Below are 13,682 nucleotides of genomic sequence, written 5' to 3' on the forward strand. Positions count from 1 at the left end.
AGCAGCCCGAATCCTCCTCTCCTTGGGTCCCTCTTCTGTGCTCCTGGCCCCTCCCTCAGGCTGGGACACTCATGGACATCGCTGGACAAAGAGTGACCTCAGGTAAGTGTTAGGGAGGCTGCTGCACACAGAAGGCTTTTTATCTTAATGCATAGAATGCATTAAGATTAAAAAAAAAAACCTTCTGCCTTTACAACCACTTTCATTTCATTTTAAAAAGACGCATAGTGGAGTCATGACGGATCAATTACACAATTTTCATACACTGTTTTTTACAGGAGTTTTATTAACATTCATTCAAGTTATATCAAAGGAAGCTAATAGAAAATGTATGGTTTACTTCTTTAGTAATCTAGAAAATAACTCCCCAACTTTAATGTGCTGCCGAAGTTAGCAGACAACACAAGGCAATATACTTTGCAGCACATTTACATAAATGTAATGTATCAACTTTTTTTGTATAGATGTGTTTTTTTTTTTTTTTTACATACAAAATTGTGAAACATATTAGCTCATTCACATTATATAACATTTGTATAATGGCCCTTTAAGTAAATTTTAGTTAACCAGGCACATTGTTTTTACCATTGCTTATGTACAGTATATCCCTCTACTGGACCAGATTAAAAAGGTACTGGAAAAGTACACATTTGGTCTCTTTGATCAAACTTTTTCAGCAATAAATATGTGCTTCTTGTGGTCATGCCATATAACTATTACTCAGTAATTATAATTTGTTCTTATACAATATTATAATAGTAGATTCATTGAAAATATTGACTAGTTAATAATTAAAAGATTAACACTGTGCGTTAGTAGTCATTATATAATTATAACATTATTCATCATCACTGGATATGGCATCAATTGCATCTATCTGTTTCAAGCGTAGAGAGTCGTAGTTTGGAGGTGGAGTGCCAGGTATTGGCATGCTAACTTGATTTGAATCTTCAGGCTGGAAACCAGGATTAGAATAGGCCTCTACCAGCTCAGCCACAGTTGGTGGTGGATCATCATACTGTGGACGTCGCTTCTTTTGCCTTCTCTCTCTTTTCCAAGCTAGAATCTTGAGGATAGTGATCCAAATGCAGTCTATGATGATCTCTCCAAACTCAATGATGCACAAGACTGAGCCCCCCATCCAGAATCCAAACTGACCTCCCAGGTTTGACAGCAGCCACACTACCTGTTGGATAGAAAATACACTGAGAGATGAGATCAGGGTAAGCCTTAACAGAAACCAACATTAAACCAATTAGGACTGACGCTGCTCATAAATTCAACCTATGCTCAAGTGGAATGTAACCAGCAGAAGATTCAATGTGACCCTGTCAATGAAATTAAAATGATAAATAAAAATTTCCTGCAACAGAAGACTCCTAAAGTACACATGCCGGTGCTCATTTGTCGAGCCGTCCTTCTACTGCACTGCAAAGCTGCCAAAAGAGTATGTCAATTACCAGTGTTCCCACCAAACGTAATGGTTCCTCCCAGTAGCCTCTACATCATTACAGGGTGCAAAAATGATAGGGACTGGTGGGAAGGACCAAAGAGCCTGGTGGCAGGGGCGCAAGCTTCCATTACATCCAGATGTGTCAGGTGTAGGAGCCTGGAATAACATTTTTCTGCTTTACACCCTTAACTTAAGCATTTAACCCTTACTATCCTGGGGGGGGGGGGGGGGGCGCCCAAGAGTTATTTTAAAAAGCTGCCCAGAGTTCAGCTTTAAAGCAACCCTGTTGCTATAATATAGAATTTCTATTAGGCCATAAATATAAAAAAACATCAGTAAATACCTTTCCTGCTGCCAGCGCTGCCTAAGGTAGGCCGATTCTGAGAAATCTTCTACTGAAGTTCACACTGAAATGGACAGTTCTGGGAGTGTCCATCTCCTGGGTTCTATTTCTCAATGGTTCCTCCCTCTGACCTCCATCCATTAAAAAGAATAAAAGGTACAGGAGTAACTGGAAAATCAGTTGGAAGAACCAGTGAGAGTAGTGGGGGACCACAGAGATGGACACCCCCAGAAGTGTTGGTTTCAGTGTCTTCAGCAGATTTCTAAGGATTGAGGAAGCATTCAGAGATGCTGGCAGCAGGACATTTTAGTATTTGATTACCGGTACTTATTTTACAAGTTTGGCATCATCTAAAATCTATAACATAGAGAAAGGATCACTTTATGCACAAACTGTAAGGAACAGACTTTTCTTCAACCAGAAAAAGCCCTTTTAATGCTAAAGTTGACAGCATATTTTTGATGGTGGCTGGCTGGATCTCCCTCAGGATAAAGTATCTTCTGCAGTGACTGCAACCCTGAAACTTATAATTTCACTTGTGAAACACATACACATTTATTTTAATGGACGGGGAGGGAAGAATAAGGCTAATACAGGTAAATTGGGATAACAATAGTGACAGTGTTTAGATCTGGTTGTAGGCTAAATATTTAAACATGGATTGGTTCAATGTATTGCACAGCCTCATGTGCTGTACTTTCTGTGCACACCTTTTCTTTTCCCTTGCTATCTGCAGTATTGTATAGCTCCTGTTCATCACTTGGTATCTCCACCCAGCTCCATCCCATTCTCACCTGTCTGGTCTGTTCTTTCTACTGCTATTTTATCAGGTGTGTCAATTTGCCTTTTGCTGGAACATACTCATCTGATCCATGTCCAGTTTCTATGTGCTTAGCTTCTGCTTTGTTTGCCATGACCTAAGTATTTAGCCTTGCTTTTGTCTGGTCTGTTTTCCTGGTAACCTTATTTTCCCAGCACTAGCTGTTAGGTTGTTTGTGTGGTCTTTTCTGGTAAATGTCTTTCCTGGCACATGTTGTTTGGTAGTTTAGGTTGGTGTGGTCTCTCCTGACCACCATCATTCCAAGTACAAGTGGTTATGCTCAATGGCCTGTTTGTACACCTGGAGTCCATATGTGTTGGTTACTGGTTAGTCTGTTTGTTTTGGTGAAAGTCGTAGTCTGGGTGGGGTGGGGGGGGGGGGGGTGTTTTTGCATACAATTCCATCACCACTATCAGTTGACATGGCAAAATCCAGTTCTTTCCCACTTACAATGAGCAATGTTCACCCACTAGTGACGCACTCTTCAGTCACTGTTCCTTCTGTCTCTGTGTATCATAGTTATCTAGTCTAAATTCACATGGTTCCGATCCCTGGTCTTGGCTTACCATGTCCTCTAAGTCATGATTTTGTCTGCATTTTCCCTCGGTACTGCATTAGAAACATCAAAGCCTCTTAATCCGACCAACAGTCTTCTGGTGGTCTTGACACACCAGACTAGTTTTATTTTCCCCAGCAGCATGATCAGTGGTTACCCAGAAAGAGAAGGTGACCCATAAAGCCGCCAACAAACTTGAAAACTATCTGCCTGTGGCTTGTTTTTCAAAAAGGAAATTATGTTGCATTTTTGGTGATTGCAAATCTTGGCTTACTTTAAAGTAAATTTATGTGATGTTCACATTTTTACACCTTTGCTCCTCCATATTTGTAGATTAGTCACTAACACTGACTATAAAGCAGGAAACAGACATGCAACTTAAAAAAATATATATATATATTGTGGTACCCCACCAGTGCATGTACCCAGAATTCTCAACCAGATGGGTTGAGGGGCTCCAGGGAGCTTGTAACGTGAAGAGGAAACTGACTTTTCAGTTTACTCGTTATTTACTAAAGTCCACTCTGGGACCTGCAGCCCGGGGATCTCTTAGAGATCTGGGTGGGATGAAATCCCCAGTCCTGGGTCTGGGATTTGAGACTCACCAGCACAATGATTGTTCAGGTGTGTGTTGGCCTGATAGTAGAGCCAGGACCATGGCTCTGGGCTCCAGCCTCCCGAGGAGTCCAGTCTTGCAAGGGAGAACCCAGAGAGTGCAGGTGTGTACTGAAATAGCCAGAGAGTGCAGGCTGCACTGTGTAAGCCAGAGACCTGAGTCTGAGGTTGCTGACAGTAGTCAAGAGAGCTCCATGTGGGAGCCTGAGCAGTGGTGCATCCGAAGAGAGCCAGGTGGCTTGGCATTTTTGCAATGCTGCATGTGCAAGTCAGGGGGCTGAATATCCTTTTATTTGTTGCTGGCAGTGAAAACCCCCCTGCGAGGCAAACCACTTTTGTTTTCATTTATGGAACTTAGTTTTTCTTTAATAAAAGTGGGCCAACAAGCCCTGAAAAGGAAATATATATATATATATATATATATATATATATATATATATATACATATTATGTGTAATACAGCAATAAGTCTAATGCCGCGTACACACGACCGGACTTTTTGTCAGAAAAGGTCAGACGGAATAATTTAATCAGATATTCCGATTGTGTGTGGGCTTCATCTGACTTTTTCTTTCGAAAATTCTGATGGACCTAGAAATGGAACATGTTTTAAATCTGTCCGACGGAATCAATCCCTATCGGGAAAACCGTTTGTCTATATGCTATTCCGACTGACCAAAAACGACGCAAGGGCAGCTATTGGTTACTAGACATGTGCAGAGTAAAATATTTCGTTTCGGAATTTCGTTTTCGTCTGAAAACTTAATTTATTTAGTTACTCCCGAAATTCGTTTTTATTTATTTCGTTTTTCGTTCAAAAATTGCATTCGCCTGAAAATCCACATGAATTACGGTCGAATCTGTCTTGGAAGGCTTATGGTGTCTGTCGAATGTATAAAGAAGATTCGACGGAGCTAACTATATAGCATACTTTAGAACCCTATTAAAGTCTATGGGACTCCAACGTTCAAAATCTAAAGTGCTAATTTTAAAGGCTAATTTGCAAGTTACTGTCCTAAAAAGTGTTTGGGGACCCGGGTCCTGCCCCAGGGGACATGTATCAATGCAAAAAAAAAGTTTTAAAAACGGCCGTTTTTTCAGGAGCAGTGATTTTAATAATGATTAAAGTGAAACAATAAAAGTGTAATATTCCTTTAAATTTCGTAGGGGGGGGTTGTCTATAGTATGCCTGTGAAGGGGCGCATGTTTCCCGTGCTTAGAATTGTCCCTGCACAAAGTGTCATTTATGCAGGAAAAAAAGTCCTTTAAAATCACTCGCAGCTATAATGAATTGTCGGCTCCCGTAATACAGAGAACACTCATTGAAAGTCATTGATAAAAAAATAAATAAATAAATAAATTAAAAAAAAAGCGTGGGGGTCCCCCAAATTCAATTACCAGGCCCTTCAGGTCTGGTATGGATATTAAGGAGAACCCTGCCTCAAATTTAAGAAAAAATTTGACGTGGGGTTCCCCCTAAATATCCATAACCAGACCCTTCAAGTCTGGTCTGGATATTAAGGGGAACCCCGCGTCAAATTAAAAAAAAAATTGACGTGGGGTTCCCCCTAAAAATCCATACCAGACCCTTTATCCGAGCACGCAACCTGGCAGGCCGCAGGAAAAGAGGGGGGGACGAGAGAGCGGCCCCCCCTCCCTCCTGAACCGTACCAGGCCACATGCCCTCAACATTGGGAGGATGCTTTGGGGGTCCGTGACCCCTCAAAGCACCTTGTCCCCATGTTGATGAGGACAAGGGCCTCATCCCCACAACCCTGGCCGGTGGTTGTGGAGGTCTGTGGGCGGGGGGCTTATCAGAATCTGGAAGCCCCCTTTAACAAGGGGACCCCCAGATCCCGGCCCCCCCCCTGTTTGAAATGGTAAGGGGGGTACAAAAGTACCCCTACCATTTCACAAAGAAAGTGTAAAAAATGTTTAAATAAAACAAACACACTTTTTAAAAATTCCTTTATTAAAAATAAAAAAAGATTCCAGCGGCGGTAATCCACTCTTGCTATCCAGCGACGGACGGTCAGCTCTCCATCGATGTCTAATGTCATCCAGCGCAGCGCAGCATCCTTCTTCTGTCTCCTCCACGGAGACACTGGAGGCATTCCGGCGCTGACGTTTCTTATATACGGAGGGCGGGGCCACCCGTCACCTGACCCCGCCCCCCTCTGACGCAAGGGGAAACCCGGGGTTCCCCGTGACGTATGGGTGACCCCGCCCCCCTCTGATGTAACGGAAACCTGCCTGTGTTACATCAGAGGGGTGCGGGTCACCCCTACGTCACAGGGAACCCCGGGTTTCCCCTTGCGTCAGAGGGGGGCGGGGTCAGGTGACGGGTGGCCCCGCCCACCCTATATAAGAAACGTCAAGCCGCCGGAATGTCTGTAGTGTCTCCTCCACGGAGACAGAAGAAGGATGCTGCGCTGCGCTGGATGACATTAGACATCGATGGAGAGCTGACCGTCCGTCGCTGGATAGCAAGAGTGGATTACCGCCGCTGGAATCTTTTTTTTATTTTTAATAAAGGAATTTTTAAAAAGTGTGTTTGTTTTATTTAAACATTTTTTACACTTTCTTTGTGAAATGGTAGGGGTACTTTTGTACCCCCTTACCATTTCAAACAGGGGGGGGGCCGGGATCTGGGGGTCCCCTTGTTAAAGGGGGCTTCCAGATTCTGATAAGCCCCCCGCCCGCAGACCTCCACAACCACCGGCCAGGGTTGTGGGGATGAGGCCCTTGTCCTCATCAACATGGGGACAAGGTGCTTTGAGGGGTCACGGACCCCCAAAGCATCCTCCCAATGTTGAGGGCATGTGGCCTGGTACGGTTCAGGAGGGAGGGGGGGCCGCTCTCTCGTCCCCCCCTCTTTTCCTGCGGCCTGCCAGGTTGCGTGCTCGGATAAAGGGTCTGGTATGGATTTTTAGGGGGAACCCCATGTCAAATTTTTTTTAAATTTGATGCGGGGTTCCCCTTAATATCCATACCAGACCTGAAGGGTCTGGTTATGGATATTTAGGGGGAACCCCACGTCAAATTTTTTCTTAAATTTGAGGCAGGGTTCCCCTTAATATCCATACCAGACCTGAAGGGCCTGGAAATTGAATTTGGGGGACCCCCACGCTTTTTTTATTTATTTATTTATTTATTTTTTTATCAATGACTTTCAATGAGTGTTCTCTGTATTACAGAGCCGACAATTCATAATAGCTGCGAGTGATTTTAAAGGACTTTTTTTCCTGCATAAATGACACTTTGTGCAGGGACAATTCTAAGCACGGGAAACATGCGCCCCTTCACAGGCATACTATAGACAACACCCCCCTACGAAATTTAAAGGAATATTACACTTTTATTGTTTCACTTTAATCATTATTAAAATCACTGCTCCCGAAAAAACGGCCGTTTTTAAAACTTTTTTTTGCATTGATACATGTCCCCTGGGGCAGGACCCGGGTCCCCAAACACTTTTTAGGACAGTAACTTGCAGAATCTTTTCTCTCTGTCAAATCTTTTTTCTCTGTCGAATATTTTCTCTATATAATCTTGGACTAATAGAGGTAAGGTTAAGCACATTCGACCACAGGTTCTATAGACAGATTGTTATCGTCAGAGTCATGTCGAATCTCCTATTCTATATCGAACTGTTGTAACAATGAAAACGAAAATGAAGCATTTATTTATGTCGGATCTTTCGTTTTTCGGATTTTGTGCTTTCGTTATCGTTTGTCAAAACGAAAACGAAAATAGCTGAAATTCGGACGAAAATGCATTCGGACGAAAACGAATGCACATGTCTATTGGTTACTGGCTATTTAACTTCCTTTTTCTAGTCCCGTCGTACGTTTTGTACGTCATCGCATTCTAAACGATCGGACTTTGGTGTGATCGTGTGTACGCAAGTCCGTTTCAGCGGGACTCCGTCACAACGCCATCAGAAAAGCCGTCAGAGTTTATTCTAAGTACTAGTATAAGTACTAAATACTTATATTGAGGCTGGAGTGGGGAGTAATTAACTTTTATGGACAGTGATATTTACAGAGAGATTACAAAGTAATTAAATGGTGAGAAATGATATCTCTGATAACACAGTAGAATCAATATTTTCTTAACACAGACAAAAAGGTCAGACATTTCCTCTTCCTGGGACTTGTGTATGGAAGTGTTGTACAGAACACGGGCAAGCTACTTGCTACTTGTAGCAATCAATCAACTTCCAGTGATTTTGTTCCAAATTTAAAGGGCAAGTTTACTTTTGTGGGGGAAAAAATGGATCTCTCCCCCCCTCTCTCTCCCCCCCTCTCCCATACAATGGCGACTCAAGTCATATTGTAATTGAATGCCACTGAAAATTACCTTTTTCTTTTCAATCTGCAGGTCTGTAATTTTCAGGGAAATGCAGAATGGCAACCTGGAGGTGTTCTGTACACAGAATGTGTAGAGAATGCCCCCCCAGAAACATAATTTCCTGTTTGTGTTATTGGCCCACTGATTTTCCCAGAAGTCTGCACTAAGATGCAACTCAGATATCAGGCATTCCCTGCAACAAAAATGTAATTTTTGGTGAAATACTCTGAATAAGAAATCACGTTTCAAGGTATGCGGACCCTGCAATTTTCCTCATTAGAGCCCTGCAGGTGCAGCAGCCAGTTAATAATTAAGAAACCACTCCCATTAGATTACCTTTCCACAAGCCAGAAGTACGGCTCCCATTGTACACATTGGCAGCACTCAGCAGTGCTTAGAGATCTTTTGAAGTAATAACATAATGAAAATGCTAATTTTAATATTAAAGAAACAAAAAAAAAAAAAAGTTGTGCCTGGAGTTGGTCTCTAAATCTGAAAGTTTAGTTATTTTACATAGATTGGTCTAGCTTGCACCAATGTAAGTATGCATGTGCCATATCTGTGGGATCCTCTTGAAAGCTGGCAATCCCTGTAGTAGGCATTGCTACTGTATCGATTGCCGATATCCTTTCGGGCCCGTGCTGAGTGGCTGCCCTGCTGTTTACTGAGCACAGGAGGTCACCTGTTTGCCACAGATGCCATTCAGAGAACACTTTGCATGTTCTCAGGGAATGTAAAGTGTTCTCTCATCGAATGAGGTGGAGATTGTGACATCACTACCCACCTCAATACCTCATTTATTGATGGACCACTTTGAATTTATTGAAAAAATAAAAAGTGTTCCCTAAATGCCAGCTGCATCGAGCGAGCAGCTTCATATCTTTACAATGCAGCAGGGCAGCCAAAAGTATGGTTATACACTCCCCAGCCACTTTATTAGGTACACCTTGCTAGTATTGGGTTGGACCCCCTTTTGCCTTCAGAACTGCCTTAATCCTTGTATATAATTACACTGGTCCAAGCTGGACCAAAGTACGTAAAAATTGCCATACATAGATTTTAGCTTTAAGACAGAACATGTTATATAGAGTCTGAATGGTGTTTATAAGAAAAACCTATAAAGCCACTTTATATGTAAGATCTGTTACATCTGTGTGCCAGTAGAGAACAAATTGTGCTATTACTCAAATACTTCCTATAGTGCTTCCTTCCAGCCCCACTTACATTGGTGGTCGGAGACTCTGAAATACTTCGGTAGTTAAATTCTTCAAAGTAGATATTCAGCCTCATGATGCCGTCCCTGAAAACAGTGGCGAATGAAAATTGAAAGGTTTAAAATAGTGATTTTCTGAATTCCACAATACAATAAAAAATGTTATAGTCAAAATGTGACCGCTGAGCCTACTGCATCTGGATTATAAGAATTTGGCAAGAATTTAAAGTAAATGTAAACCCTAACTGGATGACATTCAGTTTGTGATCTGGGCCGGGCCAAGAGGCGGAGCTATGTGACGTGAGCCCTGGGAACACTGGAAGTTCTAATGAAATCTATTACTGTGGGCAATTCCCCTCTCTGCTGATACGGACAGCTCGCCTCTTCCTCTCCTCTCTCTTCCCCTGGCTGAGAGACTGTGCTGGCGGTTCTCTCATCCTCCCTGGGCCCCACTCGGCTGCGGGCCCCATAGCGCCCGTGTGGGTCGCTATGGCGGTAGTTCCGCCCCTGCATAGAATGCATTAAGATCAAAAACCTTCTGAATTTATAACTCCTTTAAGTGAACCTGTGAGGACAGACAAATGAGGACTGCCATTGCTGTTGCTTGTTTTTCTAGGTGCAAAATCCTGGTATATTATCTTCATCGTGGCTTCATTACTTAGTCAGACACTAGCCTCGAGCAAGCATGCAGTCAGAGAAGGGTGAAAAGCCAGAACTAAGTCTACATACTTGTTTCAGTGAAAGGTAGTAAAGCCACAAGATCAACATGGTAGTCAGGGAACTTGTATTTTCAGAAGGCAATGGAAGCCTACATGCTTCCTCAGTACAGGTTTCATTTAGAGGTGCTTTAGTTTATTTTTAATTTTTTTTATTTTTATTGTATACAATTTTTTTTCTTTTTTTTCATTGAGGGACACTGGAAGTCTTTCACTTTTAATTGGAACTTTAGTCAGAAAATTAAGTCCTGCTAGATCACTTCCAATTTCCTCTCTACAATGTTGCTGGAGCTGATCTATTTGATTGCAACTCTTTGGTCTGGCCTTTCTAAGCTGGGTTTTTGAAGGAAACACCTGGATCCTGCTGGACTGGACTTTGTGAGGATAGCCTGGAAGTGACTTTTGGGCAAAAGGATCCATATACTGGGCTTTCTGGTAACAAGTTAGCCTAGGAGCCCTTTCTTGATTCTGTGCTTGCCCGGTCTCTGAAGGCTCACTCCATAACCAGGCCAATTGGGCTGAACGCCAGGAGACTCCTCATCCACTTAGATTAAATGCGTCTCCCTTTTTCTGGTTTCAGCTGTAATAGGGGTTAACACTGTGGGACTGAGTGCTGAGGTCAGCTGCTGGGTGGGCATTTGGTTTAACACATGTGCTCTTATTCCTTTCATTCAGGATTAAGGAAGTATCTCCCTGCTTTTTTTCCTGCTTGCATAGAGCCACGTGGAACTACAATCTTTGGTTTGATCTTGCTTCTTGCCTACAGTTACTTGGGTCACCTCTTGCAATCCAGCCCTCCTTTCCTATCAGCTGTTTGGGTTTGATGAGTAACTGAGGCCTTACTTTGTACCCTGGGGTCAGGTTGGGTTCTGCCTCCTCAGCACCCGTGCTGGATATTTTTTGTTTTTGTCCTTAGGAAGGCCAGCATTTGGTAATCTGGCCAGGCCAGTTGGTAAGTATGGGGTCTGCTACCCTTAGACCCCTCTTGCCTTTTGTCTTAACCATCACCACTGGGTCACATACTTGTTTATTATCATTTCAGGTACATTACACATGCATCCACCCCTGAAGAAGCAAGCCTGGTCTCGCAAACACATGATTATATTAGATGCTTGTGTTACTGCTTTTTTATGTATTGTATGTCTATGACAATTTTTACATTGTACTGTACTATTTTATCAGCTTGACACCCATCTATGCTATTTATATGCGTATGACATTTTTTAAATAAATATTGAGACTATGTTTACTTCTGGTATGCTTAATGGCTATCTGTATTCAACTCTCTCAAAGTTCCAAAGTGAGTTTACTGTGTTCTGTTCCATAATATTGGGATGGAGGTGTTCTACGGGGACACCCGACCTTTTCTCCCTTGCATTACTTTGTACCCTGGGCCTTCCTTTGCCTAGCCACCATGTGGTTGCAGACTGACTCTGGTCATGGGAGGGGAAGGAAACAGTTCTGTTGTCCCTGGTGCCCTAAACCCATACTCTACTAATGTCTCTAATGCTGCTTGAAGCAAGCCTGGTGATGTGCCAGACATCTGCATCTTGAAATGATTTTGTATCTTGCTCCTAGAGTCTATTGCATCATCTGAGTGTTCTTTAGCTCTAGGTTTTAAAATATAGTCACGCAAGACACTATGGCCCAAATCACCTAGTTATACTAGTATTTTCTAGACATGTGCACACTGAAATATTTTGTTTCTGAATTTCGTTTTCATCCGAAAAATAAATTAGTTTCGTTACTCCTGAAATTTGTTTTCATTTATTTTGTTTTGTTAAAAAATGCATTTGTCGACAATCCGAAATAATTATTGTCGAATCTGTCATTGAAGGCTTATGGTGTCTGTCGAATGTTCTAAGAAGATTTGACGGAGCAGCTAAACTGTACGACGCCGCAATTGTACATTTCTGGTCGAATGTTCCGCCTACAAGCTACAGTAGAATTCTAATGTTGTATGACACTAGTAATAATTATATTTATTAATTATTATTACTAGTCAACCAACATTAGAATTTTTCTATAGCCTATGGGCGGAGCAGTTGACCATAAATGTCCATTTGCGGTGACTACTTTGTCGAATTTTCCTGTCAAATCTTTTATCTCTATGTCGAAAAATCTTGGACTAATAGTTACGCACATGCAACCTTTTTTTCTATTGTCTATATAATCTTGGACTAATAGAGCTAAGGTTAGGCGCATTCGACCACAGGTTCCATGGACACAGATTGCTACTGTCAGCGTCATGTCGAATCTCCCACCAAAAACGAAAATAAAGCATTCGTTTAGGTCGGATCTTTCAGTTTTAGGATTCTGCACGTTCGTTATTATTTGTTAAAATGATAACGAAAATATCCGAAATTCAGATGAAAATGCATTCGGACAAAAATGAATGCACATGTCTATTATTTTCATAAGGTAATGGCAGTCTACATATTTCCTCCATACAGGTTTCTTTTTAGGATGGGTTTTATGGGGAAAAAATTTTTTTTTTACCTCTTACAAAAATGTGCTTTAATATCTGTATGGATGTATTTACCTATTTACAGTGATGTCCGTGCTGGTGTCCTTTTCATATGAGAGGACATGAAAAATCCAGTCCTATAGGAAAGAGAATGAAGAGCTGTCAGTGCGAAGTGCCGATGTTTGTAGAATACACTGAATCTTCTGTGCCAACTCAGACAAAGTTTCATATTCTTTGGTACTCCTGTGAGCAATTACATGATGAATTTAGCCATATAACCCTCACTCACTTTATTTCACCTTTCCTTTTAATTACCTACTTGCCAGGTTGTGGAATAGGCCAAAGATGTTCAGTCTACAAGAGGACAAGCATATGTCTTACATCATTCTAAATTAAGTCTTCCCATTTATAAACAATCCAAATATGTAGACATGATCTAATTAGCCTCCAGGCTAATGACAAAGAAGACTGGAAAACAAACATGCATATCTAGGAACTATCCTCATTTCAAGGGAATATCCTTCTTTCAAAACCAAATCTTTGTCCCTCTTTCCTGCTTAGTTGTTCCTTCTTTTGGTCTGTTGTATAAGCATTCTATAACAATGCACGTAACTGCCAGCAGTGTTATGCCCTGTACACAAGGTTTGATTTTCCGACGGAAAAGGTGCAGTGGGATTATGTTGTCGGAGAATACGGTCGTGTGTGGGCTGTATCAGTTTTTTTCAGCCGAAATCCCGACGGAAAAAGTTTGAGAGCTGGATCTAAAATTTTCCGACAACAAAATCCGATCTGACTTTTTCCGATCATTTGTAGAGAATTCCGACGGACAAAGTGCCACGCATGCTCAGATTAAATTAGGAGACCAAAGCTATTCGTCGCCTCGTTCCAAACGATTGGATTTTCCGACCACTTTTTCCGACTGTGTGTATGCAAGACAAGTTTGGCACAAAATCCGTCGGAAAAAATCCTATGTATTTTGTTGTCGGAGTGTCCGACTGTGTGTACAAGGCATTACACTGCATTAAACAGCTTACCCAACCTCTTAAATATTGCATTTGTTATTTTGAAAAAACAGAATAAAGGGTGTTTTAAAAATCCTTGAGGTCGGGGTTTGGTAGTTTCCTTCTTAGTGGGGTACGTTACTAA

The 13,682-nt window shown here is 41.9% G+C and overlaps 1 protein-coding gene across 5 annotated transcripts in view; it reads right to left on the reverse strand.

Moving 5' to 3' along the window:
- Window positions 1-266: 266 nt before the first annotated feature.
- The window catches only part of SCNN1B (sodium channel epithelial 1 subunit beta), a 152,824-nt gene continuing 139,408 nt past the window's right edge, over window positions 267-13,682 (reverse strand). For all 5 annotated transcript variants that reach the window (XM_077449166.1, XM_077449167.1, XM_077449169.1 and 2 more), the window contains exons 12-14: window positions 12,612-12,673; window positions 9,365-9,440; window positions 267-1,186 (exon numbers count right to left, since the gene is read on the reverse strand). In XM_077449166.1, the coding sequence (XP_077305292.1) occupies window positions 839-1,186; window positions 9,365-9,440; window positions 12,612-12,673 (486 nt within the window). In that variant the 3' untranslated portion in view covers window positions 267-838. The remainder of the gene's footprint in view (window positions 1,187-9,364; window positions 9,441-12,611; window positions 12,674-13,682) is intronic.

Source organism: Lithobates pipiens, unplaced genomic scaffold (assembly GCF_037356315.1).
Source record: "Lithobates pipiens isolate NorthernLeopardFrog02 unplaced genomic scaffold, aLitPip1_a1.2 Scaffold_22, whole genome shotgun sequence".
In the NCBI taxonomy this organism is placed as follows: Eukaryota; Metazoa; Chordata; class Amphibia; order Anura; family Ranidae; genus Lithobates; species Lithobates pipiens.